This window comes from Theobroma cacao, chromosome 10, assembly GCF_053813885.1.
Source record: "Theobroma cacao isolate CCN51 chromosome 10, ASM5381388v1, whole genome shotgun sequence".
Classification (NCBI taxonomy): domain Eukaryota; kingdom Viridiplantae; phylum Streptophyta; class Magnoliopsida; order Malvales; family Malvaceae; genus Theobroma; species Theobroma cacao.
In genome coordinates, this window is record NC_142648.1 from 25867230 (window position 1) to 25893450 (window position 26221).

General features: G+C 34.0%; 2 protein-coding genes, 1 long non-coding RNA gene and 2 pseudogenes across 3 annotated transcripts; all 5 read right to left on the reverse strand.

Annotated features, from left to right (window-relative positions):
- Nucleotides 1-70: 70 nt before the first annotated feature.
- LOC148760508 (putative disease resistance protein At3g14460) lies at nucleotides 71-2335 on the reverse strand. The gene has a single exon (XM_088810513.1). The coding sequence runs from the start codon at nucleotides 2333-2335 to the stop codon at nucleotides 71-73; it is 2265 nt and encodes a 754-aa protein (XP_088666639.1).
- LOC148760509 (putative disease resistance RPP13-like protein 1 pseudogene) lies at nucleotides 2257-4548 on the reverse strand (annotated as a pseudogene).
- Nucleotides 4549-16256: 11708 nt separating this feature from the next.
- LOC148760510 (uncharacterized) lies at nucleotides 16257-18433 on the reverse strand. Its single transcript, XR_016028773.1, has 3 exons — nucleotides 17355-18433; nucleotides 16782-17085; nucleotides 16257-16685 (listed from the first exon to the last, which is right to left on the reverse strand). It is a non-coding gene; the product is annotated as an uncharacterized LOC148760510 (long non-coding RNA).
- A 2930-nt stretch (nucleotides 18434-21363) lies between these two features.
- Nucleotides 21364-23685, reverse strand: LOC148760511 (putative disease resistance protein At3g14460). The gene has a single exon (XM_088810514.1). The coding sequence runs from the start codon at nucleotides 23683-23685 to the stop codon at nucleotides 21364-21366; it is 2322 nt and encodes a 773-aa protein (XP_088666640.1).
- On the reverse strand, nucleotides 23615-25851 carry LOC148760512 (putative disease resistance RPP13-like protein 1 pseudogene; annotated as a pseudogene).
- Between the last annotated feature and the right edge of the window lie 370 nt (nucleotides 25852-26221).

Genomic DNA, 26221 nt, shown 5'->3' on the forward strand with positions numbered 1-26221 from the left:
TGACATATATACCTGATTTCTGGATGAACCTTCCGTTTACGAACACAATCCATTTCAAATTTGGCTTTTCTCAATATATGCTGAAAAAATTATCCATTCCAATGTAAGGCACGTGGGCAATATTGGGCCACTCTTGTCCTCCATCCCTATTGCATCGTTGTTTCAGCAATGGACAACTAGAAATTTCTAGTTTCAAAAGAGAGGGAAACATTTCCTTCCTCGGAAGGAATTTGAGCTTGGGGCAATCTTGGACTCGCAATGATTCGAGAGAGGTGAGATTTTGAAAGCCCTTGGGGGACAAAATTTCAAGATTGGGAAAATCTATGATGGTGAAAGAGGTGAGAGAGGGGGGTAGAAGCATTTCTTCACAAGGGAATGACGCCACATCTAGAGAAGCACCATTGATGGAGAAATGCTTAAGAGAGGTGAGTTTGTGCAAACCCCACTCGATTACTGACTTGCAGATAATGGGTTGCAAGATTGCAAGTGAGATGAGATTGGTAGGGAGCCCCTCTTCTGGGAAAGATACCACACTCGCACATTTAAATATCAAGAATTCTTCGAGAGAGACGATGTTGTGCATGCAGTTGGGTAAGGCCTCGAGCTTTTCACACTTAGAAAGATGGAGCTTTCTGAGTTTAGGGGTTAACAATCCACTTCCTGGGAAGGATATCAGATTTGGACAATTACCAATAAAAATCTCCTCAAGATGGTTGAGCTTGTCCAATCCATGCGGCAAAGATCTAAAATTTTCACAAAGGCTGATAATCATCTGTTCAAGAGAAGAGTTGTCTTGAATTTCATGTGCAATAAATTCTAGCGATCGGCAATTTCTGATGTGGAGGTATTTCAGCCCTATAGGAAACTTGCCCTTAGTGCACAAAGATATCAAAGACTTACAGTCTTGAATATCCAATTGCTCTATGCCGATGTTTTCTCTTTCATCTTGCAAGTACTGCAAATTCTCACACTTTAAAATGGTTAACCTTACAACCTGTAATGGTAACTCGCCCCTTGCGAATAAAGATATCAATGACTTACAATTATAAATATACAATTTCTCTAGAAGAAATGTGCTGTTGTTGTTGACATTTTCTCTTTCATCCAACAAGTACTGCAAATTCTCACAACTGAAAATGGTTAAACTCCTCAAATTTGGAGGCAAGTTTCCAGTTGAAAATGAAATCAGTCTTGGGCATCTTTCAATTTGTAGCACCGTAAGGGATGTGTAGCTGTGCAGGCTTTCTGATAGGCTTTCTAGCCTATCACAATCTTTTATGCTCAGATCTTCAATATTGCGAGGGATTCCCAGTTGAATCTGCTCTTCCTTTTCGTCCTCAACCCCTATTGAAGCAAGTTGTGAACAATTCTGAATTTCCAGAAAGCGAAGAGGCCACGGATGTGCTGAGGATCCTTCTTGATTCTGCCATGAAGAAATTAGCTCCTCACATTTACCTATGTAAAGAGATTCTGCTTTTCTTAACCCGAACATCATATCCAGTGGACTTGTGAATTTCGAAATTTTTGAAAGGGAGACATTTTTCATGATTGAGCTAAAAATTGTACAACTTGTAACCACCACCTCTTGGCACCCATCAATTCTTAAGTTGCACAACATTGGAAGGCTAGGGAGTGAAACTACCAATTGCCCACATTCACGAACCTCAAGTTTCTTCAATGAAGGAGGACAAGTAGCTAGACTTCTCAGTTGTTGACATCCAATAATCACTAGTTCCTCCAAGAAAGGAAGACGAGTAGGTAAACTTTCTAACAACTTGGGACAATCTGAAACAGAAAGCAGGCGAAGGTGTTGGAAGTTTTTCACATGTTCATCAACTTCACAAGGATGCCATTCCTTCCATTCGGGCATGCCATCAAAAAATAATTCCTCTAGTATTGGAAATGCAATCGACACATTTTTTCCAAAAAAGTTAGAATCCACAGTAGTCACCTTACGCATCCCCTTGATAGAAAGGGATTTTAGCAATGGTAATCTTCCAATTGCCGGTAATGATGTACAATTTGCACAGTGATGCAAATACAAATGTGATAGCTTTTCAAATGAAGGATGTCCCATCCAATCTGGGAATGTATCACCTCTATAATATTCAATGGTGAGCCTTTCCAGCATTATATGAGGTCGGAGTGAATTCAACACGTCCTTATGAATTTGAATTTCTTCTACTGCAAAAACATCATGGAAGTCCCAATTCAAAGTTAAATCACAAATATTTGACTTGTTACATAACATAGCTGCTGATGCATCTTGAGCTTTGACAACATTCTCCAATCCTGAAATACGAAGTTCACCCTTAAGATTAGACAAATTCTCCATCTCCCTTATCTGAAGGCCATTATCTTGACTCAAAAAAAATCTTGTCAATGTTTGGAGACTGGTTAGCTCACCAATTCCCATCGGCATCCTTTTTAGTGAATTTGCACCAATAATATCAAGATGCCTTAGGTTAATTAAAAATCTCATTTTTGAAGGAAACTCCTTAAGATGATAACACTCTCGCAAAATCAAGGTCTCTAAATTATAAAGCTTGCATATTGAATCTGGTAGAGTTGTGATTGGAGTGTGAGAAAAATTGAGATAACGTAAATGTACCAAATCTCCAATAACATTAGGTAACATGGTCAAGTGATACCATTGTAAAGAAAGCACCCTCAAGTATTTCAATTTTGGCAACAAATCATTGAGAACTTGATTAGATATATAGTGCTGCCTTTTATGTGACATATGCAACGGTAGGAAGGTTCTTAAATACTTCTTTCCATAAAAGACTCGGAATTTTTTAATTCCATCAGTCTCACCACTAATGTAAGATGAGTGGCGAGCATGATTGGAAATGTTCAATTCCTTGTCACTCTCCACTCTGAAGCATATTTCTTTAGCAATTGATTGAGCCAAATCATTAATCAGATCATGCATTACATATTTAGACTTATCCTCATTGGATATTTCAAAAAATGACCTCGATACAAGTTCTTGAAAAATCTCTTGACCCAAATCTTCATTTTGCTGCACAGCTTCCATTCTTAGATAGCCTTCTGCCATCCATAACCAGACAATTTCTGTTTCAGTAAATTCATAGTCTTTGGGGAGTATGGCACAGTAAGCAAAACATCGCTTTAGATGTGGAGGAAGATGATGATAGCTTAGTCGTAAGGCTGGAATTATATCACTCTTCTCTTCTGAAATATTCCAAATCTCACTTTCTAGTATATATTTCCATACATCAAGGTCCACCTTATTCTTCAGAAGGCCTCCAATGGTCTTAGCTGCCAAAGGCAAGCCCTTGCACTTCTTCACAATCTTTCCACCAATTTCTTCTAAGTTCAGATGCCTACTGAAATCTTTTGCTCCTAAAGCATGGTGAGATAATATAGAAAGGCAATCTTCATCAGACAACTTTTGCAGCTTGTGTTCAATGGGGATAGTTCTTGCCATTGAAGAAACACTTTGATCACGTGTTGTCACAATAATTGTAGTTCCTATTCCAAAGGGGGCTTGTAGATCAACCCAATCATTATAGATTTGATGCCAAAGATCATCCAAAATGAGGAGTAGTTTTTTTCCAGACAGCTTTTTCTTCAATTTTGTTTGAAGCTTATTCAAATCATATTGATCAATGCCATATTCAGGACCAACTGATAGCAAAATTGATTTTGTTATATCCATGATATCAAAAATTTCAGAAACACACACCCATGCTTTAAGATCAAAATAATTATTTGCACGATTATCATTGTAGACAAGCTTAGCAAGAGTTGTCTTGCCAATCCCCCCCATGCCAACGATGGGAATCACACAAATTTCACCAACATTCCTATTTAAAATCAATTCAAAGATTGCTTCTTTGTCATTTGCCCGGCCATAGACTTGAGTTTCAGTCACCAAGGAAGTGGTTGGCGGCCTTTCTGTTACTCGTTTAGGCCTCCCACCACCATTTTCACTCAAAGCCAAGGCACTCTTTCGTTCTGCCAAATCTTCAAATCTAGTGGTGATCTCTTTTATCTTGTACATAATTTCATTATTAGATGAGGAATTATGGCATAGGCTGAACCTAGGAATGCAAGTAGGAAGGAGCTTTTGTAACTTACTTGAGCTGTCTTGATGCTCCCTGGTCAACTTGCGTCTCAAAGCTTCAGTAGCAAACTCATCCAATACATCATCCGCATCGTACGCCAAGTCTTGGAGCTCGGCCAACCATCTCTTCACATGCCCATCCTTCATGTGCTTCTCCTCGGCATCATCTAGCACTGCTTGAATACCGGGCAATATCTTTTTCCACTTCTTGAGCTCCTGGCCAACTTGTTTCTCAGTGACAGCGTTGAGAAATTCAGCAGAGGCTAACTTACTGAACAACACTTCAAAGAACGCAGCTAGAGCAGCTTCTCCGATAACAGACATGGCTTCTGACTTGCAAAAACAGAGAAATTGTGAGTGAAGTGGGGTAGAGGTAACTCGGAAAGACTTGAACTAGAAGTAAACAAGAGAGATTGTTTTACGTGGACCCACGTGGCTTTGATTTCATTTTCAAATATTCAACAAGACAAAAATATATAATTATTATTTCTTTTCTTTAAATCTCTTCCTATTGCACCTTCTACCAAATTAAAATATATATCCCAAATTGAATCATTGTGGACGGCTAAGAAATGGTTTGTTTAGACTCCAACACTATAATATTAAAATATGATTAAAGGCATAATCATTCAAGCAATTAGGCAGTAGGTGACGAATTCAACAAGCTTTGACTTTAATAACATTTCGAAATGGTACATTATAAGAAAAAGATAAAACCAAAGATTGGATGCTTTAAAATTGATGCTTTGAAGAAAATTGAAATTTAATAAGAGTTTTTTTTTTGTGTGTAGAATAAAAGTGGATATATAATAATAAGTATTTATGGGAATTATAACCAAATTTTGTGTAGAATAAAGTAGCTTCTTTGTCTCCTCATTTTCAAGTCCCTGCTAAAGAATGCTCTTCTCTCTCCCCTTCCAAAAGCAAAAACCTCTTTCCTTAGAAGTGAGCTTTAGCAGCATTCCAAGATGATCGAGTCAGGTATGAAAAATATTATATGACAACCCTTTAACCTGTTAGTGGAATTTTTTAAACTGACTATGTCTTATATAATTCTTATTTACCTGGACCATAATGATAAAATAAAATTTGTTTAATGGCATATTATTCCAGGACTTGACCGCAGGGTGAAGAACCCAACAAGTTGTAATTGTATTATATATTCCAAATTGAATTAATTGTGGACAGCTAACAATGGTTTGTTTAGACCCCATGCCAACAACTGATCCCCACTAGAAAATTAAAATATGATTAATGGCATAATCACACAGGATGACGAATTCAACAAGCTTTGACTCTAACAACTCCAATATAACTTATGATTTAAGAGATTATTTTTCTTTTTTTAATTTCCTTTTCTTTTTGACATAACCATCTAATGAGCTGTTTCTTTTTGAAATAGTCATTGATCACCTCAATTTATGGTATTTTGTTTTAGAAAATGTTTTTAGTTTTTATTTTTATTTACATTTCCAATATAATCAACATAAGATAAGGCTAGTAATTAAATTACAAAATTTTTCAAAAAAATAAGTTGGAAAATCATTTTAAGAATATCTTATTTTATAGAACATAAAAAACTTAGTTATCTAATTTTATTATCTCTCCCTCTCTCAAAGCAATTAAAAGAAAAATCCTCTTTTCCTGGAAATGACCTTTTGTAATATTCCTAACATATTAAGACGATAAGAGTTAGTTATGAAACCTATTCATAATTTTATTTTTATATTACATTCAATTACGAAATTAAATTTTTATTTTTAATCAAAAAAATTTTATAATTAATGGTTGACTAATTATCATCGATTAAAATACTTTTGTCATTTTACATTCAAGTGGTGTTGACATAGAGTATGAAAAAATCATATGACTATATCATAATACAATATTAGCATGTCACGTTATCATTCATTATGTCGTGTCAGTATGTCACATCAATGTAACGTAATATAAAATGATAAGTAGTACTTTGATTAATAACAATTTATCAACCATTAATTATATAGATTTATTTAATTTCAAATACAAGTATAAAAATTTGATTGAACGTAATAAAAAAATAAAAATTTATTTAAATTTTTTTTAAGCATTATGTCATTCAAGATATTAATTAAATATAAGATGGAGAAATTGTTTAAATTTGATTATTGGATGCTTATACATTGAGGAAGATATAAATTAGGAGTGTCTGTGGAAAATCCTGTAACCAAAGTCAAGAGTGAAACACTATAGAATTTATGAGTTGAAAAGTAGAGAGTAGTCGACAAAATGTGATATCATTTTCATTTGAGAAGAACTCTCATTCTCCCTTAAGCTTTTCTGTCCATTTCTTTTCTTGTCGTTGTTTCCTTGCCTTTGCTGTGTCAGTGGGATGTCCTTTCAAAAGTCACAAGTCTCACAAGAAATTATAGTCTTTTCATTTCTTCATCTCCTCCGCCACTCCACACAGTAATTTTCAATGACCACTAAAAAACGTTGAATTTTTTAGCTTTTAACAATAATAAATTTTATTTAAATACCAATAATTGGATGTAGTTAAAAAGGAAATACCAATAATAAGAGTGGTGGTATTGTGTTATTGAAAATGTATTATTTTTATAAATAAATTAAATTTTTATCTCATTTGTAGTTTAATTATTTCTTAGCATTCGAGTTTAAGATTTTGAGATGGAATGTTCATTTTGAATATTAATATTGAATTGAGATGAATTAATGTGAAATCTTAAAAGGTGGGAGTAATTTATCTAAAAAAAATTAAATTTTTAATCATAACATTTCATTAACTATGAATATGGATAACACTAAGAAAATTCAATTATTGATTACTCACAAATAGTATCAATAATACATATAAATATTTTATAATCATATATTTTTTACACATAGTTGGATGATTAGACATTTTAGCATTTTTTCTATGAAAGGATTTGTATTTAACTTCTTTTTTGGTAAGATTGGGAAAAATATTTGTTTTAATAATGACACCAATTCCACAATCAAAATTTAATTATCCTGGTGTTAATAAGTTTGCACATATCAAGTCATATTTCATTAATTTTAAGTCAACGAAATCATGTTGTGATCATACTCTATTGTTTTAAATTTTTATTCTGTTGGTAAATATTTAAATTCAACTATACAACATGTGACATTGTAACCTTTAAATTTCTCAAATCAAAAAGGAAAAATTTTCACAAAAAGTTGCAAAAGTTGCTGCATTTTAATATATTATCCTCTGAAAGTTGATTAGAATAAAAATTTTACGTTAACCCCATCATCATAATCATTTGTTCACTGCAAAAAGCTGCTATTTGCCAAGTTACATATTGGTAGTTCTAAATTTTCATTATTGGAACTTTAGATAGGTAGATCAAATTTATCGTTTATTTTTAAACGGATGTACTTTTTATTACTGTACCTTTTAGTTTGGTTAAAATATAATTAAATGTTATGGATGAAAGAATATTCAAGAAGCAAATAAAAGGGTATTCTATAATATATTTTAATTTTTTGTCATTTTAAATCAAATTAAAAAGTATAGTGATAAAATAACTTTCATTAAAAGATGAGTGATTTTTTTGTTTTTTGGAAAGGCAAAGATGAATATATTACTCAAAATGAGGGGAGGAAGTCCCTCAGGCATCAGTTACAAAAATCCTGCAGCCCAACAAAAACCAACTGCAAGTGAAAAGTGGTCAGTCCAAAACAAGTCAGGACTAACCCGTTGAGAAGAAGGATACCTACAGCAAACACTATACAGCAAGATCTGTACATAGAAAACCCTATACAAGTGTGTCCAGACAAAAAGCTTAGCATGATGGGATCAGCAGAATATACAAGCATAAGATAATCAAGATCCAGCAGCTACAGTTCAACAAATCTGGAAAGGAAAACTTAATAACAAGCAGCCAAAAGAGGGAGGATTAAAGAGGGCAGAGCAATCTATCCAGCATGAGGGTTAAAGATGAGCGATAAATTTAATCTATCATCTTAAATAGAACAGTAAATTTGAACCTTATCCCTTCTAATAAAATAATTACTTTTTTTCAATACATATCACTTGTATTCAAAGTTTGGTACATCAATTTAATTTTACCAACAACAAATTGATTTAATTGAAAGAGAATTAAAGAATATTTGTTTCAATGTAGGTGATCTTGTATTCAAAGTTTGATAAATCCATTTAACTATTACCAGCTATAGGTCTACAAAATAAAATAAAAAAAATTCTTTCTTCTCGATGTAAGTGATTTTTAATTATTAATGCTTTATCTCAATGCTATCTAATGAAAAAAAGTAATTTGGAGCATCTTTTATAAATGTTGAAGCAACTTATTTGTTCCAAAATTTTCGCATGGAAAGATATTTGTTGACCTGAAACAGTGCCGATAAATTACGGATATGTCTCATTGTATGAAATGCAATACATTTGTAGGTTAACACTTTTATCTCTTTTATATTTTAGATAACCTAATAAAATGTAATAACTATTTTATTTTTTATTCTAACCATTCAAATATTTCTTGTACTAACAAAAATAAATCTTATTTTTTCTTATCAGAAATTGAATATGAAATGGTGTAGAGATAACTCTGAAAGACTTGAAGTAAAAGTCAAAAACAGAGAAATTGGGGATGGACCCACACGGCTTTGAAGCTAGAAGGCAGGGTAGAATTTATGTAAGAATTTGACTCCCACAAAGGCCCTTTTCTTGGTGATTTCTATATTGGAAAAGTTTAAACAAGGAATGTGTATTATCCAATTTCGTTCGAAGCTTCCGTTGTTCGAGTAAGAGAAACGTATAAAATGGAGCAATCATCTCTAGAGTAAACGGCTCTTTGTCAGGTAGAGCTCCCTAGTACCCACGGTTGGTCCTACAGACTTGATAATTGCAACAAACAGAAGCGGAAACCAGCTCATACTTTACAATTATTCTACTCCACTTTATCAAAAGTTGAGAAAGACTAAGCTTTCATTTTATTTCCTAATCTATCAATTATTTTATCTAAATTCCCAAGTAAATCTTTATCAATTATTGCTCCAGCAACAAAAAGTTATGGCTTATCTCCATTTTTGAAAATTTACTATCACTCCAAAACTTTAAGCTTTCTTATACTTAGTTATCTTCAATTGTATTCTTACGAAAAGTTTCTTAGAACTAGATGTGCTTTTTTTAAAAATAATTGTTGTTTATATATTTTATGTGGTTTGCACGACGAGGATTGTTGTCATATTTTAATTTCATATTACTATTTATGTAGTGTGTTTTAAGGTAGGTTGCCCCAAATTTTATTGAAAATTTTAAATTAAAGTATTCAAAAAGCCTCTATATTCATGCATTTTTGTCAATTTAGCCCATATATTCAAAATCTGACCAATTTAGTTTCTTAATTTTGAGAATTTGAACAATTTAATCCCCCTTTACGTCATCCAAAATTGTCGTTAGAGTTGATGATATCAGCATTAATGTGACATTGATGTGGTAGATTGGTTGACATGATAGTGCCACATCACTCTAACATGATGATGTGACAATGCCACATGACACTAACATAGTGACATGGTAGTGCCACATGACAGTGACATGATGTAATATAAAAGTATGTTATTAGATTATTATTATATAGGAATTATAGGTATGATAGAATTCTCTTTTTTTATTTAATTTACTTGTACTAGGACTTTAGGCTAGTCATGTTCTATTTAGGAGTAGAATATTTATTTTATTTAAATCTCTTGTTAATTACTCTAGTTATATTAGACAACTTGAAGTAGAGTTTTATTAGGACATGAGCTTATACTACTATAAATAAGACTTTTAGGCTTAGTTATTATTCACATTCAAGTTGAGAATAAATAAAAAATATTTTTTTAAGTAAAAGTGTTTATTTCTCTATACACTTTTCTAAAGAGCAAGAGGTTCTAGTATTTTTGGCTTAGTCAATTAAAGTGAAATTTTGGTTATTTTTCACTTTAGTAGGGTTTTTAACCTTGCCAAGATTAGTGATTCACCTTAGTAGGGTTTCTAACCTTACCACCATTGGTGTTTTCCACAACGCCCCAATGTCAATTTGTTATCAGAGCGAGAGGATCATGGTTTGCTGCATAATTTGGGTTCTTATCGTTGTTTGTTTCGATTCTCCTTGTTGAGCTAACAAAATGCTACCAAGATGTCAAAATCGTCAAATAAATGATCATGAGATCGAGATTCAAGAACTACGTCACCAAATTTAAGAATTACAGGAGTAACTCGCAAGACGTGATGCTACTTAAATCAATAATAATAGCTCTAGTGATAAAGAGGACAATATAAACCCAGTTTATCAAAATTCATCTTCTAATAAAGAAGTACCTATTCATCGCTTGAGAACTGCTATTACTTGAGATTTGAGAATCAAAGTTGACATTCTTGAGTTTGAAGGAAGACTTCACCTTAATGACTTTCTTGATTAGTTCTACACGATGGAAAGAGTTTTTGCGCTTAAATATATTCTTAATGAAAAACGTGTGAAGCTTGCTAAAATTAAATTGAAGAAGCATGCCTTTATTTAGTGGAAAAATCTCAAATGACAACGAGAAAGAGAAGGTCGCAATAAAATCAAAACATGAGATAAGATACGTCGAAAATTCAAACGTAAGTTTCTTTTTTAGCATTATCGATAAGAAATTTTTATCAAATTTCATAACTTGAGGCCAAAAACAATGTTGGCGGAAGAATATACAATGGAGTTCGAACAACTTCACATAAAGTGCGACATCTATGGACCTAAAGAGCAAATTGTAACTTGTTATCTTTGAGGTCTCAATATTGAAATTGCAGATGTTGTTCAATTACTATTATATTGGAACTTAAATGATGTCATTGGATTATCATTAATGGTTGAGAAATAATAATCACGAGAAAGCTCAATGAGTTCATCTAGACAAAAAGATTCTACCTTAAACCGTGGGAGACAAAGTTCGATAACCATTCTACCTCTAAAGGTAAACTCTTCCAAAACTTCGAATAATAATAATAAAGAGACTACTTCTACTCATGCTTCTAATGTCAATAAAAAGTGCTTCAAATGCCATGGATTTACGCATATTGCTTCTAATTGTCCAAATCGAAGAATTATTTCCCTAGTAAAAGAAAAAGTTATACAATAACCTATCATGGAAGAAATTGAAGATAAGTTAGAAATACTCAATGAAGATAAGACAGAAAAAGTTACTGCTGACCATGGAGAAGCTCTTATTGTTTGTCTTAGTCTCAACACGAATATGATGACTGAAGATGAAACTTCGTCACAACATATTCTACACAAGGTGCACATCTGAAGGGAATGTTTGCAATGTCATTATTGATAGTGGAAGCTGTGAGAATATTGTTGCCAACTACATGGTGGAAAGGTTGAAACTTCCAATTGAAGTACATCTTCATCCTTACAAGCTACAATGACTGAGAAAATGAAATGAAGTTAAGGTAACAAAGCGTTGTTGAGTTCAATTTTCTATTGTAAATAAGAATTAAGATGAAGTCTGGTGTGATGTTATCCTAATAGACGCATGCCACCTATTGTTGGGATGCCCATGGCAATATGATTGTCGAGCTCACCATGACGGACACAAAAATACTTATTCCTTCATCAAGAACGAAGCGAAAATTATGTTGACTCTACTAATAGTAGAAGATCGCCTAAAGAGACAAGTGGAAGATAAAACACTCACCACTGTGCCTGGTCTAAACAAAGTTTATTGTGAGTCAAACCATTTATGTCTCTTATTGGTTTCTAAGGAGAATGAAGTATCTTCTCCTTTATCTAAGGATGGTTAAACAGAAGTGGTCAACAAATGTTTGGAAAACTTATTACGAAGCTTTGTGAGTAAACACATTCGCCAATGGGATCTTGTGTTAGCACAAACAAAATTTTCTTACAATAATTCTTTGAACCAAACCACCAGAAGATGTCCATTCAAAGTAGTGTATAGAAAATGCCCACTTAGTCCTTTTGACCTTCTTGCGTTACCAACTACTCGTGAATCTAGTACTAATCATAAAAAACGTGTTAAGCAAATCAATAAGCTTCATGAAGAAGTTCAAGAGAAGATTATTTATTAGACTGACAGATACCAAAAGCAAACCAATAAGCACAAAAAGCTAGCTAGTTTTAAAAGAAGAAACTTTGTGTAGATTCACTTAAGGAAAGACCATTTTTCTAAGTCTCGTGCAAAATTATCTTCTTGAGCTAATGGACCATTCCGAGTCTTGGAATGTATTAATGAGAATGCTTACAAGATTAAACTTTTTGGGGATTATGAAGTTTATTGTACTTTCAACGTAGTTGATCTCTCTCCTTAGTATGAAGAACATGAAAAAGACATGGATCTTAAAGATAATTTTTCTCCAACCTAGAAAGAATGATACCAGAGTCTATTATTAGATTATTATTATTTAAGAATTATAGGTATGATTTTATTTAATTTACTTATACTAGGACTTTAGGCTAGTCATGTTTTATTTAGAAATAAGACATCTATTTTATTTAAATCTTTTGTTAACTACTCTGGTTGTATTAGACAACCTGAAGTAAAGTTTCATTAGGATGTGAGCCTATAATACTATAAATAAGACCCTTAGACTTAGTTATTATTCACATTAAAGTTGAGAATAAATAAAAAATATTTTCTTAAGCAATAGTGCTTATTTCTCTACACTCTCTTCAAAAAAACAACATGTGCTAGTATCTTTGGCTTAGACAACTAAAATGAGATTTTGGCTATTTTTCACCTTAGTGGGGTTTCTAACCTTACTAAGATTGGTGATTCACCTTAATGGCGTTTATAACATCGCTACAATTGGTGTCTTTCACAATGTCGAGGTGTCTTTCACAATGTCCCGGTGTCATGACATGGCACTAACATTCTAATGTGGCAAATCAAGAAAAAAAATTTTAAAAAAAATTTTAGGTCATATCATAGAGATTAAATTGAACAAAATTGATATGTTTAGAGACTCAATTAAAAAAATATTTAAAAAATATAAATCTTTGAGTAGATGATACATATATTTATTAATAAGTCATATTAAAGTGTAAAAAGAAATAAATATAAATATTATCTTATTTGGTTATTTGATTCCATAATAAGTATATTAATCTATCTTCTTTCAAAAAATTAAGTTTAAAATCTAAAAAAGCCTTTAAACTATTCATGAAAATTAAAATAAGTTCTTATACTTTTATTGCATTCAATCAAGCTTTTATATTTTTATTTTGAGCCAAATAAGTCTTTATACTTTTTTTTGTGTAAAATAAACTCTTGTATTTTTATTTTATGTCAAATAAGCCCTTATAACTAATTATTAACTTAGTCAAAGTGCACATTATCATTCTATAACACGTGATGCTGACCTGACATACTAATATATCATAATTGATAATGATGTGACATGTTGATATATCATAATTGATGATAACTTGATATGTTAATTCGTCATGAAAACATGACCACGTGGTATTTTTCAACTTCCACGTCAACATTATGTCAGTATCATGTAGATATAAAATAACAAGTGGTATTTTGATTGATGACAATTACTTAATTATTAGTCATAAGGGTTTATTTAAATTTACTTGAATAGTTTAGGGGCTTATTCAGCATTACGTCAAAAAAATTTTAATATTTTATAGAGTTATTTTTTATATTGTTAAAGATTGCATTACACTAAAATCATGAAGCTTAAAATGTGGGAGTAATTGGTGTTTCGATAGAATATTGAGAAAAAACCAAAAGTGAACGTGCAACGGCTATTGGTGTTTTCTCAATCTTCCATCAAAACACGAAAGAAGTTAAAGTCAATGTTAAAAGCTAAAGCCAATGCTAGGGAAACATTTTAATTGTAGGTCACACCCTTGCATGATAGTCACATATGCCAGTTTTTTTATGACGAGCACCGTCCATCATCAAGCATCTATTATTAACAATGACATATTTTAGTCAAAAAAGAATTATAAATTTAATTGCTGGAGTTTACACATTATGCATCACAAGGTTATTAGATTATTTTGAACCATTGAGAGCTTTTGGAATGCAAACTAAGCTCATCCTTATGACCATTGATCAAAACATATATAAAAATGTTAGAATGATAATATTAATTTGGAAAAAATATAATAAATATTTCTTTTTGTTTTGTAGGGTTTGGTTATTGAAAAAAAAATATATATTTATAAGATTAATTTGTGCGTTTAATAAATTTTGTGGTCTTTTTGGATTCCAATCTCAATCAAATTTTTGTGATTTTTTTTAAACTGTCAAATTGAAATCATAGAATCAAGCTCTTGGCTTTTGGCACTAAAGAGATGATTTCTTGGCAAATTATTTTGTCATTAAGGCATTTAATGGGCTTACTTTGGTTTTCATACATATATTAAAAAAAGGCAATTAAATTAAAATCATATATAACTAAATTTTTTGTCAACAGTTTGGTTTTTAAATTTAATTTTTTCTACCTGTCAATTTAATTAATAGTATATAACTACCATAATATTAAAGTGTCAAATACAAATTTTGATATACCAAAATTAATATTCCATGGAGCAACTTGGACTTTTTCCATCCCTACCTTTGAACCATAAATGAACATGTAATCAACTTTGACAGTGTATGAGGGCTTTGTTGAACCCCTTACAACTGTTTTAATACAGAAAGGTTGGATTTGGTCTTGTTTAATTTCTTACTTAGCAACATCTAAAGGAAATTGGAAACGTTTTAAATTGTTTTAGGATGGTGGCACTAGAAGGAGGAAAGAAAAACAGAACCTAAAAGTATATCCCTTCAATCTGCAACATATAAAGAAAATGGTGGGGTTTTACTTGGGCGATTCCAAATTCAGGTGAATCCTTCATTAGATCTTTGGAAGATTGTTTATATGGGAGTGCATTGAAGAAAAATGAATAGTGGTATGCCGTGTTACCTTGTGGTTCTCATGGCTTGCAACGAATGATTTTATTTTTATCGAGAAGATTTGGGACAAGCAGGAAATTCTTTTCTTAGTAAAGATGAGATTGGGTGAGGGCAAGTGAAGGAAATGAGGCTATGGGTTGTGGAATGAACCGAAAAGATTTAAGTGCTGGTCTTTTACTGTTTGAATTCCTCCTTATGAAAGAGAATTAAAGTTCAATATAACTGAACAGTCTTAACGAAAATCAAGACTTGCTGATTGTGGAGGAGTCCTTGGAGATGATAAGGGTTCGATTATGGGCTGTTTTTGGTCCTCTGGAAATTCAAGAGTCCAATTATGCACAGTTGATGGTCATCAAGCAATCACTAAAGCCTTTTGCATCTTCACCGTGGGTGAGTTTCAAGAGATTGATTATAGAATCTAATTCTAAGGTAGAACTTGCATGGATTTGTAACAAGCAGACATGGAACCATCGACATATTTTTAAAGAGATTGATAGTTTGAAGAGAAAGATGGAAGATATTGTGTTTGTGGATACACTCCATGAAGCTAATACATTCGGAGTTGAAAGAGCCAATATGTTTTTCACTTGGTGGTAAGCCATGTTGCTTCTGTTTTGAGTTGAAACTACTTTTCTTCCATCATTCACAGTTTGGACAACATTGGCTAGGAATTAATACGATGTAGCTGTTTCATTTGTGGATTCTGTTATTATAACGTTTATGCTTCTGCATAGTGTTATGAGGGCTGTTCGTTGTTGCTGATTTTTCATTGTAATGCTATCTTCTGTTAAGGGGTGATCGGGTGATAGGTTGGTAGTTCTGTTTCCATTTAAGGTAATAGGGTGCTTTGCTCTCTGAACTGTTACTGTTTAAGAGTGCTTCTTGCTGCCTTTGTACTGATCTCTTAATTTTGATTAGCTTTTGTATACCTTTAATACTTAATAAAACCACCTATGAATGAGCAATATATATATACAAAGACAAGCCCTATGCAAACATTATCCAAGGAATGTATTGCCTATTGGAGGGCAATACAAAACTTTCCCATCAGTACGTAGTTGGATGTTAAAGCAGAGCCTTTTACTCGGAGCAATGTGTAATGAAAGTTGTATTATGCATCAATAAAAGAACTGAGCTGGAAAGAATGAAGGCTTCTGACATAATTGCAGAATAGAACTGAACACAAAAATGTTTAAGTATTGTGATTCATACTTCATCACCAAGAAAAACTGAATTCTGGCCATTTATCCTGGTATGCAACTTGGAAAGTGCTTTAGATTAGATCAAGCGTTTGAGATAGTAGAAACCTCCTTTACTTCATTCAGAACATAATATGAGAGATAGAAGAAAGGATTCTACAAATTTTAGCAGAAAAAGAAGAGTATGAAATCCATCATACTACAAATGGGAAATACCCATTGGCAGCTTCTTAACTTGAATTGGTACAGAAACACTCGACACTGCTACGATGACAAAATGAATTTGGTTTATACAGAAGGTCCTAGGTTACCCGATTTTACATGCTATCTTGCATCATTGATGCGAAGGAGGAAAGATTTCCCTTTTTGGGAAGGAACTGCTCCCTGAACAACTTGGAAACCACCATTGAATTTTGAGGGCTTCGGAATATAAAGTTTACTTCACCCTGTCAGACAAGTTCCACAACATCAGGTTTTCATTTTGCAACAAGATTTCCTGGCAATAACTAAAACTTTTAGCTTTCTCTGTGTAGGAACATTACTGTTTTCAAGCTATGTTTCCCTTTGGGAAATTGTTGTTCCCTTCACACTGTCACGTGCTATTGTTGCCAATACATACTTTAATTTCTCATCATGTATCAGAAATTGAGTACTCATTGGGATTGAGGCTCAGATTGGTGTTTGCTCATTCAGCCTGGCACATGGTCAATGTGCCAGGTTATAACAAGCATTGAGAGTGGCAGCAACAAACGCAATGCCCACTTGGATAAGTAATAACATTCCCCATTTAGCGTCTTTCTACACCAGTTTGTTTGCTCCCATTGCAGGCACAAGCCTCTCCAACTTCTAATTGAAACCAAAATTAGATGTCATATAAATCTTCAAGCATATAACAATGTAACAATCATTTAAAATATTTGAAACCAATCTTGAAATGATTCTGCAAGAAATTTTAATAAGTCAGTGAAACCAATATGATTTGCAGACATAAAAATTTAAATGAATTAACAGATCCGTTCTGTTCAAGCATAAGCCTCTGCAACTTAGAATTAACATCAAATTAAAATCAAAGTTATAAATCTTTGGTTCATACAGAAGTGACCAAGTATTAATACCTGAGACCTTTCTTGAAATGGGCAGGGAATGTTTTACCAACAACCTGAAAGAAATATGTTTCATAGACGATGGTAATGCCAACCACCAGTTCATTACCATGAGGAGGTGTATTCTTTCATTGTGCTCTTTTTTCTTTCAATGGCTGAATCTCTGTGATGAAAAAATATATAAGCATAAAGCATTTGAACTACCTTGAAGCACACAACCAAGAGGAAGTTATCTAAGAGAACTAAAATATGTAAAGCATCTTCCATTCATTGTTCTATAAACTTCTACCTTCAAGATTAGCATTGTCTTACCGTCAACATTGTCTCACAAATCATGCAACCTCCTAAAGTGCCTACAAACAGCAACATATCACTTTTCACCTTTCCAATCTCAATATGAAGGTCCTGATTAATGTCATTTTCATGCAAAAACAAAAAACAAATCGATAGGAGAGACAAGCACTACTCAAACTTCCATATGGACAATAGAACATTAAAAGATTCTTGAAATTATTGAAAAAAAAAATGCTTAAGCATTGTAATCCACACTTTTACATCAGCAAAAACTGAATTCTGGCCATTTCACCCTGATATGCAACTTGAAAAGTACTTTAGATTAAATCAACCAGTTGACAGAGTAGAAACCTCCTTTACTTTGAAAACATAATATGAGAAAGAAGAAAGGATTCTACAAATTTTAGTTGAAACAGATAAGAGTATATGAAATGCACCAACTAAAAATGGGAAATACACATTGTTAGCTTCTTAACTTGAAATATTACAAAAAACTTACGATGAGATTATCAATTTGGTTTGTACAGAAGGTCCCAGGTTACCTGATTTTACATGCTTGAGGCAGTCAGTAGCTATCTTATCATTTATGCTTGCACCACTGATGCAAAGAAGGAAAGATTCCCCTTTTAGGGAAGGAACTGCTATCTGAACTACTTCAAACAGCCATTGAATTTTTAAGGGCTATAGAATATAAATTCTATGTCATCCTGTGAGACAAATTCCACAACATCAGGTTCTCATTTTGCAACATGATTTCCTGGCAATAACAAAAACTTTTAGCTTTTTGTGTATAGGAACATTACCATTTTCAAACTATGTTTCCCTTTGGGAAATTGTTGTTCCCTTGACACGGTCACCGCTATTGTTGCCAATACATACTTTAATTTCTCATCATTTATCAAAAATTGAGTACTCATTGGGATTGAGGCAGAGATTTTGGTGTTTCCTCATTCAGCCCAGCATATGGTCAATATGCTGGGTTATAACAAGCATTAAGAGTGGCAGCAACGAAGGCAATGCCCACTTGGATAAGTAATGACATTCCCATTTTAGTGTCTTTCCAGACTAGTTTGTTTGCTCTGATAGCTGGCACAAGCCTCTGCAACTTCCAACTGAAACCAAAATTACATATCATATTAAACTTCAGGCATATAACAATATAACAATCATTTAATATATTTGAAACTAATCTCGAAATGATTCTGCAAGAAATTTTAATAAGAAGTCATTGAAACCAATATGATTTGTAGAAATACAAATTTAAAAGTATTAACAGATTCGTTCTGTTCAAGCATAAGCCTCCGCAACTTAAAATTAACATCAAATTAAAATCAAAGTTATATATCTTGGTTTGTACAGAAGTGACCAAATATTAATACCTGAAACCTTTCTTGAAATAGTCCTGCAGGGAATGTTTTACCGGCAGTCTCAAAGAAATGTGTTTCATAGATGATAATAATGCCAAACATCTCTTCATTAACATGATGAAATTAATAAATAAAATTCTCCAGCTTTTAATAAACATTCCAATACAATAGTTACAACTAAAGTTTATTTTCCTTTACTTAAACTTCTGGTGAATGACCAAAAATACATATGAAGAACAAATGAGTATATAAGCATTTAGAAAAACAAATTAAACCATTGAAATCAACTACAACAACTTCTCATCTTGATTTTTCTTTTCAAATGATGGCAGACATTGAATCTATATATATCGAACCTGGAGAGAACTATCTGAAGGTTCCAATAACTTGCAATTAAACCATTTTTCTCCATGATGGAAGATAGAAGTTTCTCAATTCTGCAAAAGCATATACTCTTCTCTAAGAAAATGAGCTTTGGAAATGCTTGTCCAAAATTTAGTAAGCAAGAATCTATCAGTAGTTATGCTTAAAATTGAATCTTTGGTTTTGTTCACTTCAATTTAGATGAAACAAAAAATGAGAAATATTTAACTAGCTCATCTGATATAAGCATTTAAAGCAAATCTGAATTCTTCTATTCCTTCTCTGCCATTGGTCTCGCAATTCCTCAACATTGGCTAAGCCAAACATTCAACAAAAAAGTATGGCAGAGAAACTGAAATATGCAAAATAATAGTGGGAAAAAGGTTGAAAACTTGGGTTTTGGTTATTCTTCATATAAATCTTAATGCTGAGATAGTAAAGATCTCAGTGTGTGTATAGATTTCACCTTTTGTCCATCATCTCATTGTTGTACATATCTACCATTGTGAACATAAAATTTCAAATTGATTATCCTGAATGTAATTAGATATTTCCAAATTGGCATGCCTTAGTCTAATCATAATCAGCCTTCTCTTCTTAAGAGATGAACCATCTTCCTATTTTCTCCTCTAGATCACACCAGGGAATATGCAATTTGCTCATATGGCGTTGATTTTGGACCATTCTCATCTTTATACTTTTTCCACTGTTGAGTTTGTCAAATAATCAAGGAGAATATGAGCATTCATTCAGGATGATGGCATAATTATTGGACAAACAAATAGTACTATTAAGGAGGTATCAAGGACAAAATAATTAACAGAAAATTCGATAGATAAACCCTGTTTTTCTACAGCAAAGAAGCATAAAGAGAAGTTAAATACCTGGAGGCATATTCTTCCCACCAACGTACTACATTCAAATTAAAGTTTTCATTTTTAGAGTTGGGATGCTTTGGGCGAAGAAGTAATTCCCCTGATCCACAAAGTAATCAATGTAGCTTCTGGGTGACACTGTTTAGATCATGTATAGTAGTGCCAGAAGTTGAAGATATGCCAGGATAGCAAATGTTTCAACTATAGTCAAGGAAGCTTCTATATTAGCTCAATACAATTTGCTAGTCAATTGTCAAGACATTGTCTCTGCAGATAGCTGCAATACGACTTCTTTTCTATTCTTCTAAACTTATTTGATTCAAAATTTTGTCAATCCTATCAAGAAAGTAAGAAACATAAATGAATAGACGAACAATAGGGTGAAAAATACAACTAAGAGCTAGCGTAACTTAAGAATACAAACTAGTCTAGGAGAATAAGTCCTTACATAGTGTCCTTAAAGTAGCAAAGTATTCAATAATGCCATTACACTAGATAAGGATTCCTTCTATCTTTGTAAATTTTTCTTTTTCTTTTTAAATTTTTTGTGTTTCTTTCATTTCCAACCTTTCATTTTTTTCCATCTTGCTGGAGCATGCAGTGGGCTTCAAAAGGAAAGCATACTGCAATTCGAAAAAAGTGGGGGGGGGGGGATTGGGTATATACCTGATCTATTTGAATTTAGGTAATGTACTGCTACCATAAGCATTGTCACAGATCACTCATCCTCAATGGCAGTGTGCCTGTAAAATGAAGAAAATGAGATCAGTCTAACTTTTTTTTCCCTTTTTCTCTAAGTTCAGCAGCCTATTGTAGATTGGGTGCTCGAGCTTAATTCCAAAACAAAACTCAAAACTTGGTTCAAGTTTTATCAACTTTCATTTATGTAAACTCAAACTTGACTTGAAAAAGTAATTAAGCTACTTAAACTCAATTCGCTTTAACTAGATTTGTAAACAGTATTGAACTAACGAACCTATAGTAATTATGAAAATAGAGCACTTGAACACTTGAATTAATGTATGTTCTACAAATAAAAAAAGATTTATGAAAAATAAAAGATACCTAATTTCTGGGCGAACTTCTGTTTACGAACACAAACCCTTTCAAATTTGATTTTTCTCACTGTATGGCAATGTGAGGTACGTGGGCAATATTGGGCCACTCTGGTCCTTCATCCTTCTTGCATCGTTGTTTTAGCAATGGACAATCAGAAATTCTTAGTTCCAAAAGTGAGGGAAGCATTTCCTTACTTGGAAGGAATTTGAGCTTGAGGCAATTTAGGATGTGCAATGATTCGAGAGAGGTGAGATTTTGAAAGCCTTTGGAGGACAAAATTTCAAGGTTGGGAAAATGTTTGATGGAGAAAGAGGTGAGAGAGGGGGGCAGAAGCATTTCTTCATGAGGGAATGACGCCACATCTAGTGAAGCACCGTGGATGCGGAAATGCTTAAGAGAGGTGAGTTTGTGCAAACCCCACTCGATTACTGACTTGCAGAAATTGGGTTGCGAGATTGTAAGTGAAATGAGATTGGTAGGGAACCCCCCTTCTGGCAAAGATACCACACTCGCACAATAATTTATATAAAATTTTTCGAGAGAGACAATGTTGTGCATGCGGTTGGGTAAGGCCTCGAGCTTTTCACAACTCGTAAGACAGAACTCTCTGAGTTTGGGGGGTAACAATCCACTTCCTGGGAAAGAAATCAGATTTGGACAACCACAAATAAAGACCTTCTCAAGATGGTTGAGATTGTCGAATCCACGAGGTAAAGATCTAAAATTTTCACAACGGGAGATATCAATCTGTTCAAGAGAAGAGTTGTCTTCAATTTCAGGTGCTATGGATTCTAGAGATGGGCAACCATCGATAGAGAGGTATTTCAGCCCCTTAGGTAACTTGCCATTGGATAATAAGGAAGCTAACTTGTGACAACCATAGATGATTACATCTTGAAGATCAACAGGTAACTCATCCCTTGCGGATAAAGATATCAAAGACGGACAACCTCCAATAGTCAATTGCTTTATGCTGATATTCTCTCTTTCATCCAGCAAATACTGCAAATTGTCATAACCAAAAATGGATAAACTTACAAACCTTAATTGTAACTCCACCCCTGCAGATAAAGATATGAAAGACTTACAATCTCTAATTTCCAATTTCTCTAGAAAAAATGTGCCGTTGATGCTGACATTTTCTCTTTCATCCAGCAAGTACTGCAAATTCTTGCAACATCCAATGGTTAAACTTCTTAAATTTGCAGGCAAATTTCCCTTTGAAAATGAAATCAATCTTGGGCATCTTTCAATTTGTAGCACCGTAAGGGATGTGTAGCTGTGTAGGCTTTTTGATAGCCTTTCTAGCCTTTCACAATCAGAAATACCCAAATCTACAATATTGCGAGGGATTCCCAATTGCATTTGCTCTTCCTTTTCGTCCTCAACCCCTATTGAAGCAAGTTGTGAACAATTCTGAATTTTCAAAAAGCGAAGAGCCGACGGATATGCTGAGCATCCTTCCTGGTTCTGCCATGAAGAAATTAGTTCCTCACATTTACCTATAGAAAGAGATTCTGCTTTTCTCAACCCTAACATCAGATCTCTTGGACAAGTGAATTTCGAAATGTTTGAAAGGGAGACACTTTTCATGAGTGAGCCAAAATTTGTAAAACTCGCACCCACCACTTCTTGGCACTTATCAATTGTTAAGTCGCACAACATTGGAAGGCCAGGAAGTGAAACTACCAATTGCTCACATTGACGAATCTCAAGTTTCTTCAATGAAGGAGGACAAGTAGCTAGACTTCTCAATTTTTGACATCGAAGAATCACAAGTTCCTCCAAGGAAGGAAGACAAGTAGGTAAACTTCCTAACAACTTGGGACAATCTGAAATGGAGAGCAGGCGGAGTTGTTGGAAGTTTTTCACATGTCCATCAACTTCACAAGGATCCCATTCCTTCCATTCAGGCATGCCATAAAAAAATAATTCTTCTAGCTTTGGAAATGCAATTGAGGCATTTTCTCCGAAAAAGTTTGAACCCACAGTAGTCACCTTATCCATCCTGCTGATAGCAAGGGATTTTAGCGATGGTAATTTTCCAATTGCTGGTAATGATGTGCAATTTGGACAATAATCCAGCCCCAAATGTGATAGCTTTTCAAGCGATGGATCTCCTATCCAACTTGGGAATGTTTCACCTCCGTAATATTTGATGGTGAGCCTTTCAAGCATTGCATGTGGTCGGAGTGAATTCAACACGTCCATGTGAAATTGAATTTCTTCTACTGCAAAAGCGTCACGGGAGTTCTTCCATTCCAAAGTTAAATCAGAAAGGTTTGACTTATTACATAACCCAGCCACCGCTGCATCTTGAGCTTTGACAATGTTCTCCAATCCTGAAATAAGAAGTCCACCCTTAAGATTAGACAATTTCTCCATCTCCTGTATCTGAAGGCCATTATCTCGACTCACAACAAATCTTGTCAATGTTTGGAGGCTGGTTAGCTCACCAATTCCCATCGGCATCCTTAGTTGTGAATTTGCTCCAGTAAAATCAAGATGCCTTAGGTTAATTAAATCTCTCATTTTTGAAGGAAACTCCTTAAGACAAGAACACTCTTGCAAAATCAAGGTCTCTAAATTGTAAAGCTTGCATATTGAATCGGGTAGAGTTTCGATTGGAGTGTAAGAAAAATTGAGATAACGCAAATGTATTAAATCTCCGAAAACATCAAGTAACTCGGTCAACTGATACCTTTCTAAAGAAAGCACCCTTAAGCATTTCAATTTTGACAACAAATCACTCAGAACGTTATTCGATATATAGCAATACATTTGATTTGGCATCTTCAACGGTAGGAAGGTTCTTAAACGCTCCGTTCCATAAAAGACTTGGAATTTTTTAATTCCATCTCTCCTACCACTAATGTAAGATGAGTGGCGAGCATGTTTGGAAATGTTCAATTTCTTGTCACCTTCCACTCTGAAGCATGTTTCTTTGGTGATTGATTGAGCCAAATCATTAATAAGATCATGCATTACATATCGAGACTTGTCCTGACTGGATATTTCAAAAAATGACCTCGATACAAGTTCTTGAAAGATCTCCTTACCCAAATCTTCATTTTGCTTCACAGCTTCCACTTGTAGAAATCCTTCAGCCATCCATAGCCAGACTATTTCCATTTCAGTAAATTCATAGTCTTTGGGGAGTATGGCACAATAAGCAAAACATCGCTTTAGACATGGAGGAAGATGATGATAGCTTATTCGTAAAGCTGGAATTATGTTACTCCTCTCTTCTGGTAAATTCCAAATCTCATTTTCTAGTATATCCTTCCATGCATCAAGGTCCACCTTATTGCGCAAAAGGCCTCCAATGGTCTTATCTGCCAAAGGCAAGCCGTTGCACTTCTTCACAATCTTTCGACCAATTTCTTCTAAATTCGGATGCCTACTGAAATCTTTTGCTCCTAATGCATGGTGAGTTAATACAGAAAGGCAATCTTCATCTGACAACTTTTGCAGCTTGTGATCAGCTGGGATAGTTCTCGTCATTGATGAAACACTTTGTTCACGAGTCGTCACAATAATTGTAGTTCCTTTCCCAAAGGGGGCTATTAGGAGAGTCCAATCATTATAGATTTGATGCCAAAGGTCATCCAAAATAAGAAGTAGTCTTTTCCCAGACAACCTCTGCTTCAATTTTATTTGAAGATTATTCAAATCAGCTCCAGCATCAGGAGATTCATGGCCAATTGATGACAAAATTGATTTGGTTATATCTTTGATATCAAAAATTTCAGAAACGCATACCCATGCTTTGAGATCAAAATAATCATTCACCTGATTGTCATTGTAGACAAGCTGAGCAAGAGTTGTCTTGCCAATCCCTCCCATGCCAACGATGGGAATCACACATATTTCAGCAACATTCCTATCTGAAATTAATTGAAAGATTGCTTCTTTGTCATTTGCCCGGCCGTAGACTTGAGTTTCAGTCACCAAGGAAGTGGTTGGAGGCCTTTCTATTGCTCTTTTAGGCCTCCCACCAACATTTTCAGTCAAAGCCAAGGCACTCCTTCGATCTGCTAACTTTTGAAATCTAGTGGTGATCTCTTTTATCATGGACATCATTTCGCTATTAGATGAGAAATTATGACTGAAGCAAGTATGTCGGAGCTTTTGTAACTTACTTGACCTGTCTTGATGCTCCCTGGTCAACTTGCGTCTCAAAGCTTCAGTAGCAAACTCATCCAATACATCACCCGCATCGTATGCCAAGTGTTGGAGCTCGGTCAACCATCTCTTCACATGGCGATTCTTCACGTGCTTCTCCTCGGCATCATCTAGCACTGCTTGAATACTGAGCAATATGTTTTCCCACTCGTGGAGCTCCTCGCGAACTTGCTTCTCGGTTACAACATTGAGGAATTCAGCTAACTTACTGAACAACGCTTCAAAGAACGCAGCTAGAGCAGCTTCTCCGACAACAGACATGGACATGGCTTCAGACTTGCAAAAACACAGAGAAATTGTGTGTGAAATGGTGTAGAGATATGTCTGAAAGACCTGAACTAAAAGTTAAAAACAGACGAATTCGGACCCACACGGCTTTGAAAAGTTGAAACGAGGAAAGCGTACATCCAATTTCTCCGACGCTTGGTTTGTTAGGAGTAAGAGAAACGTATTAAATGGAGCCATCTTTTGGACTCTTGGGCAGGTCGCCCTCCCCAGTCCCCACCGTGGTCCTACAGAAGTGGAAACTAGCTCCTATTTCTCAATTATTCTACTCCACTTTATGAAAAGTTGATTAATGGGTTGTAAGACTAAGCTTTCATTTTAGTTCCTAATCTACCAATTGTTTTATCTAAATCTCCAAGTAAATCTTTACCAACCAATTCTCCACCAACAATAGGTATAGTTTATCTCCATATTTAAAAATATACTATTTCTACAAAACTTTAAATTTCTT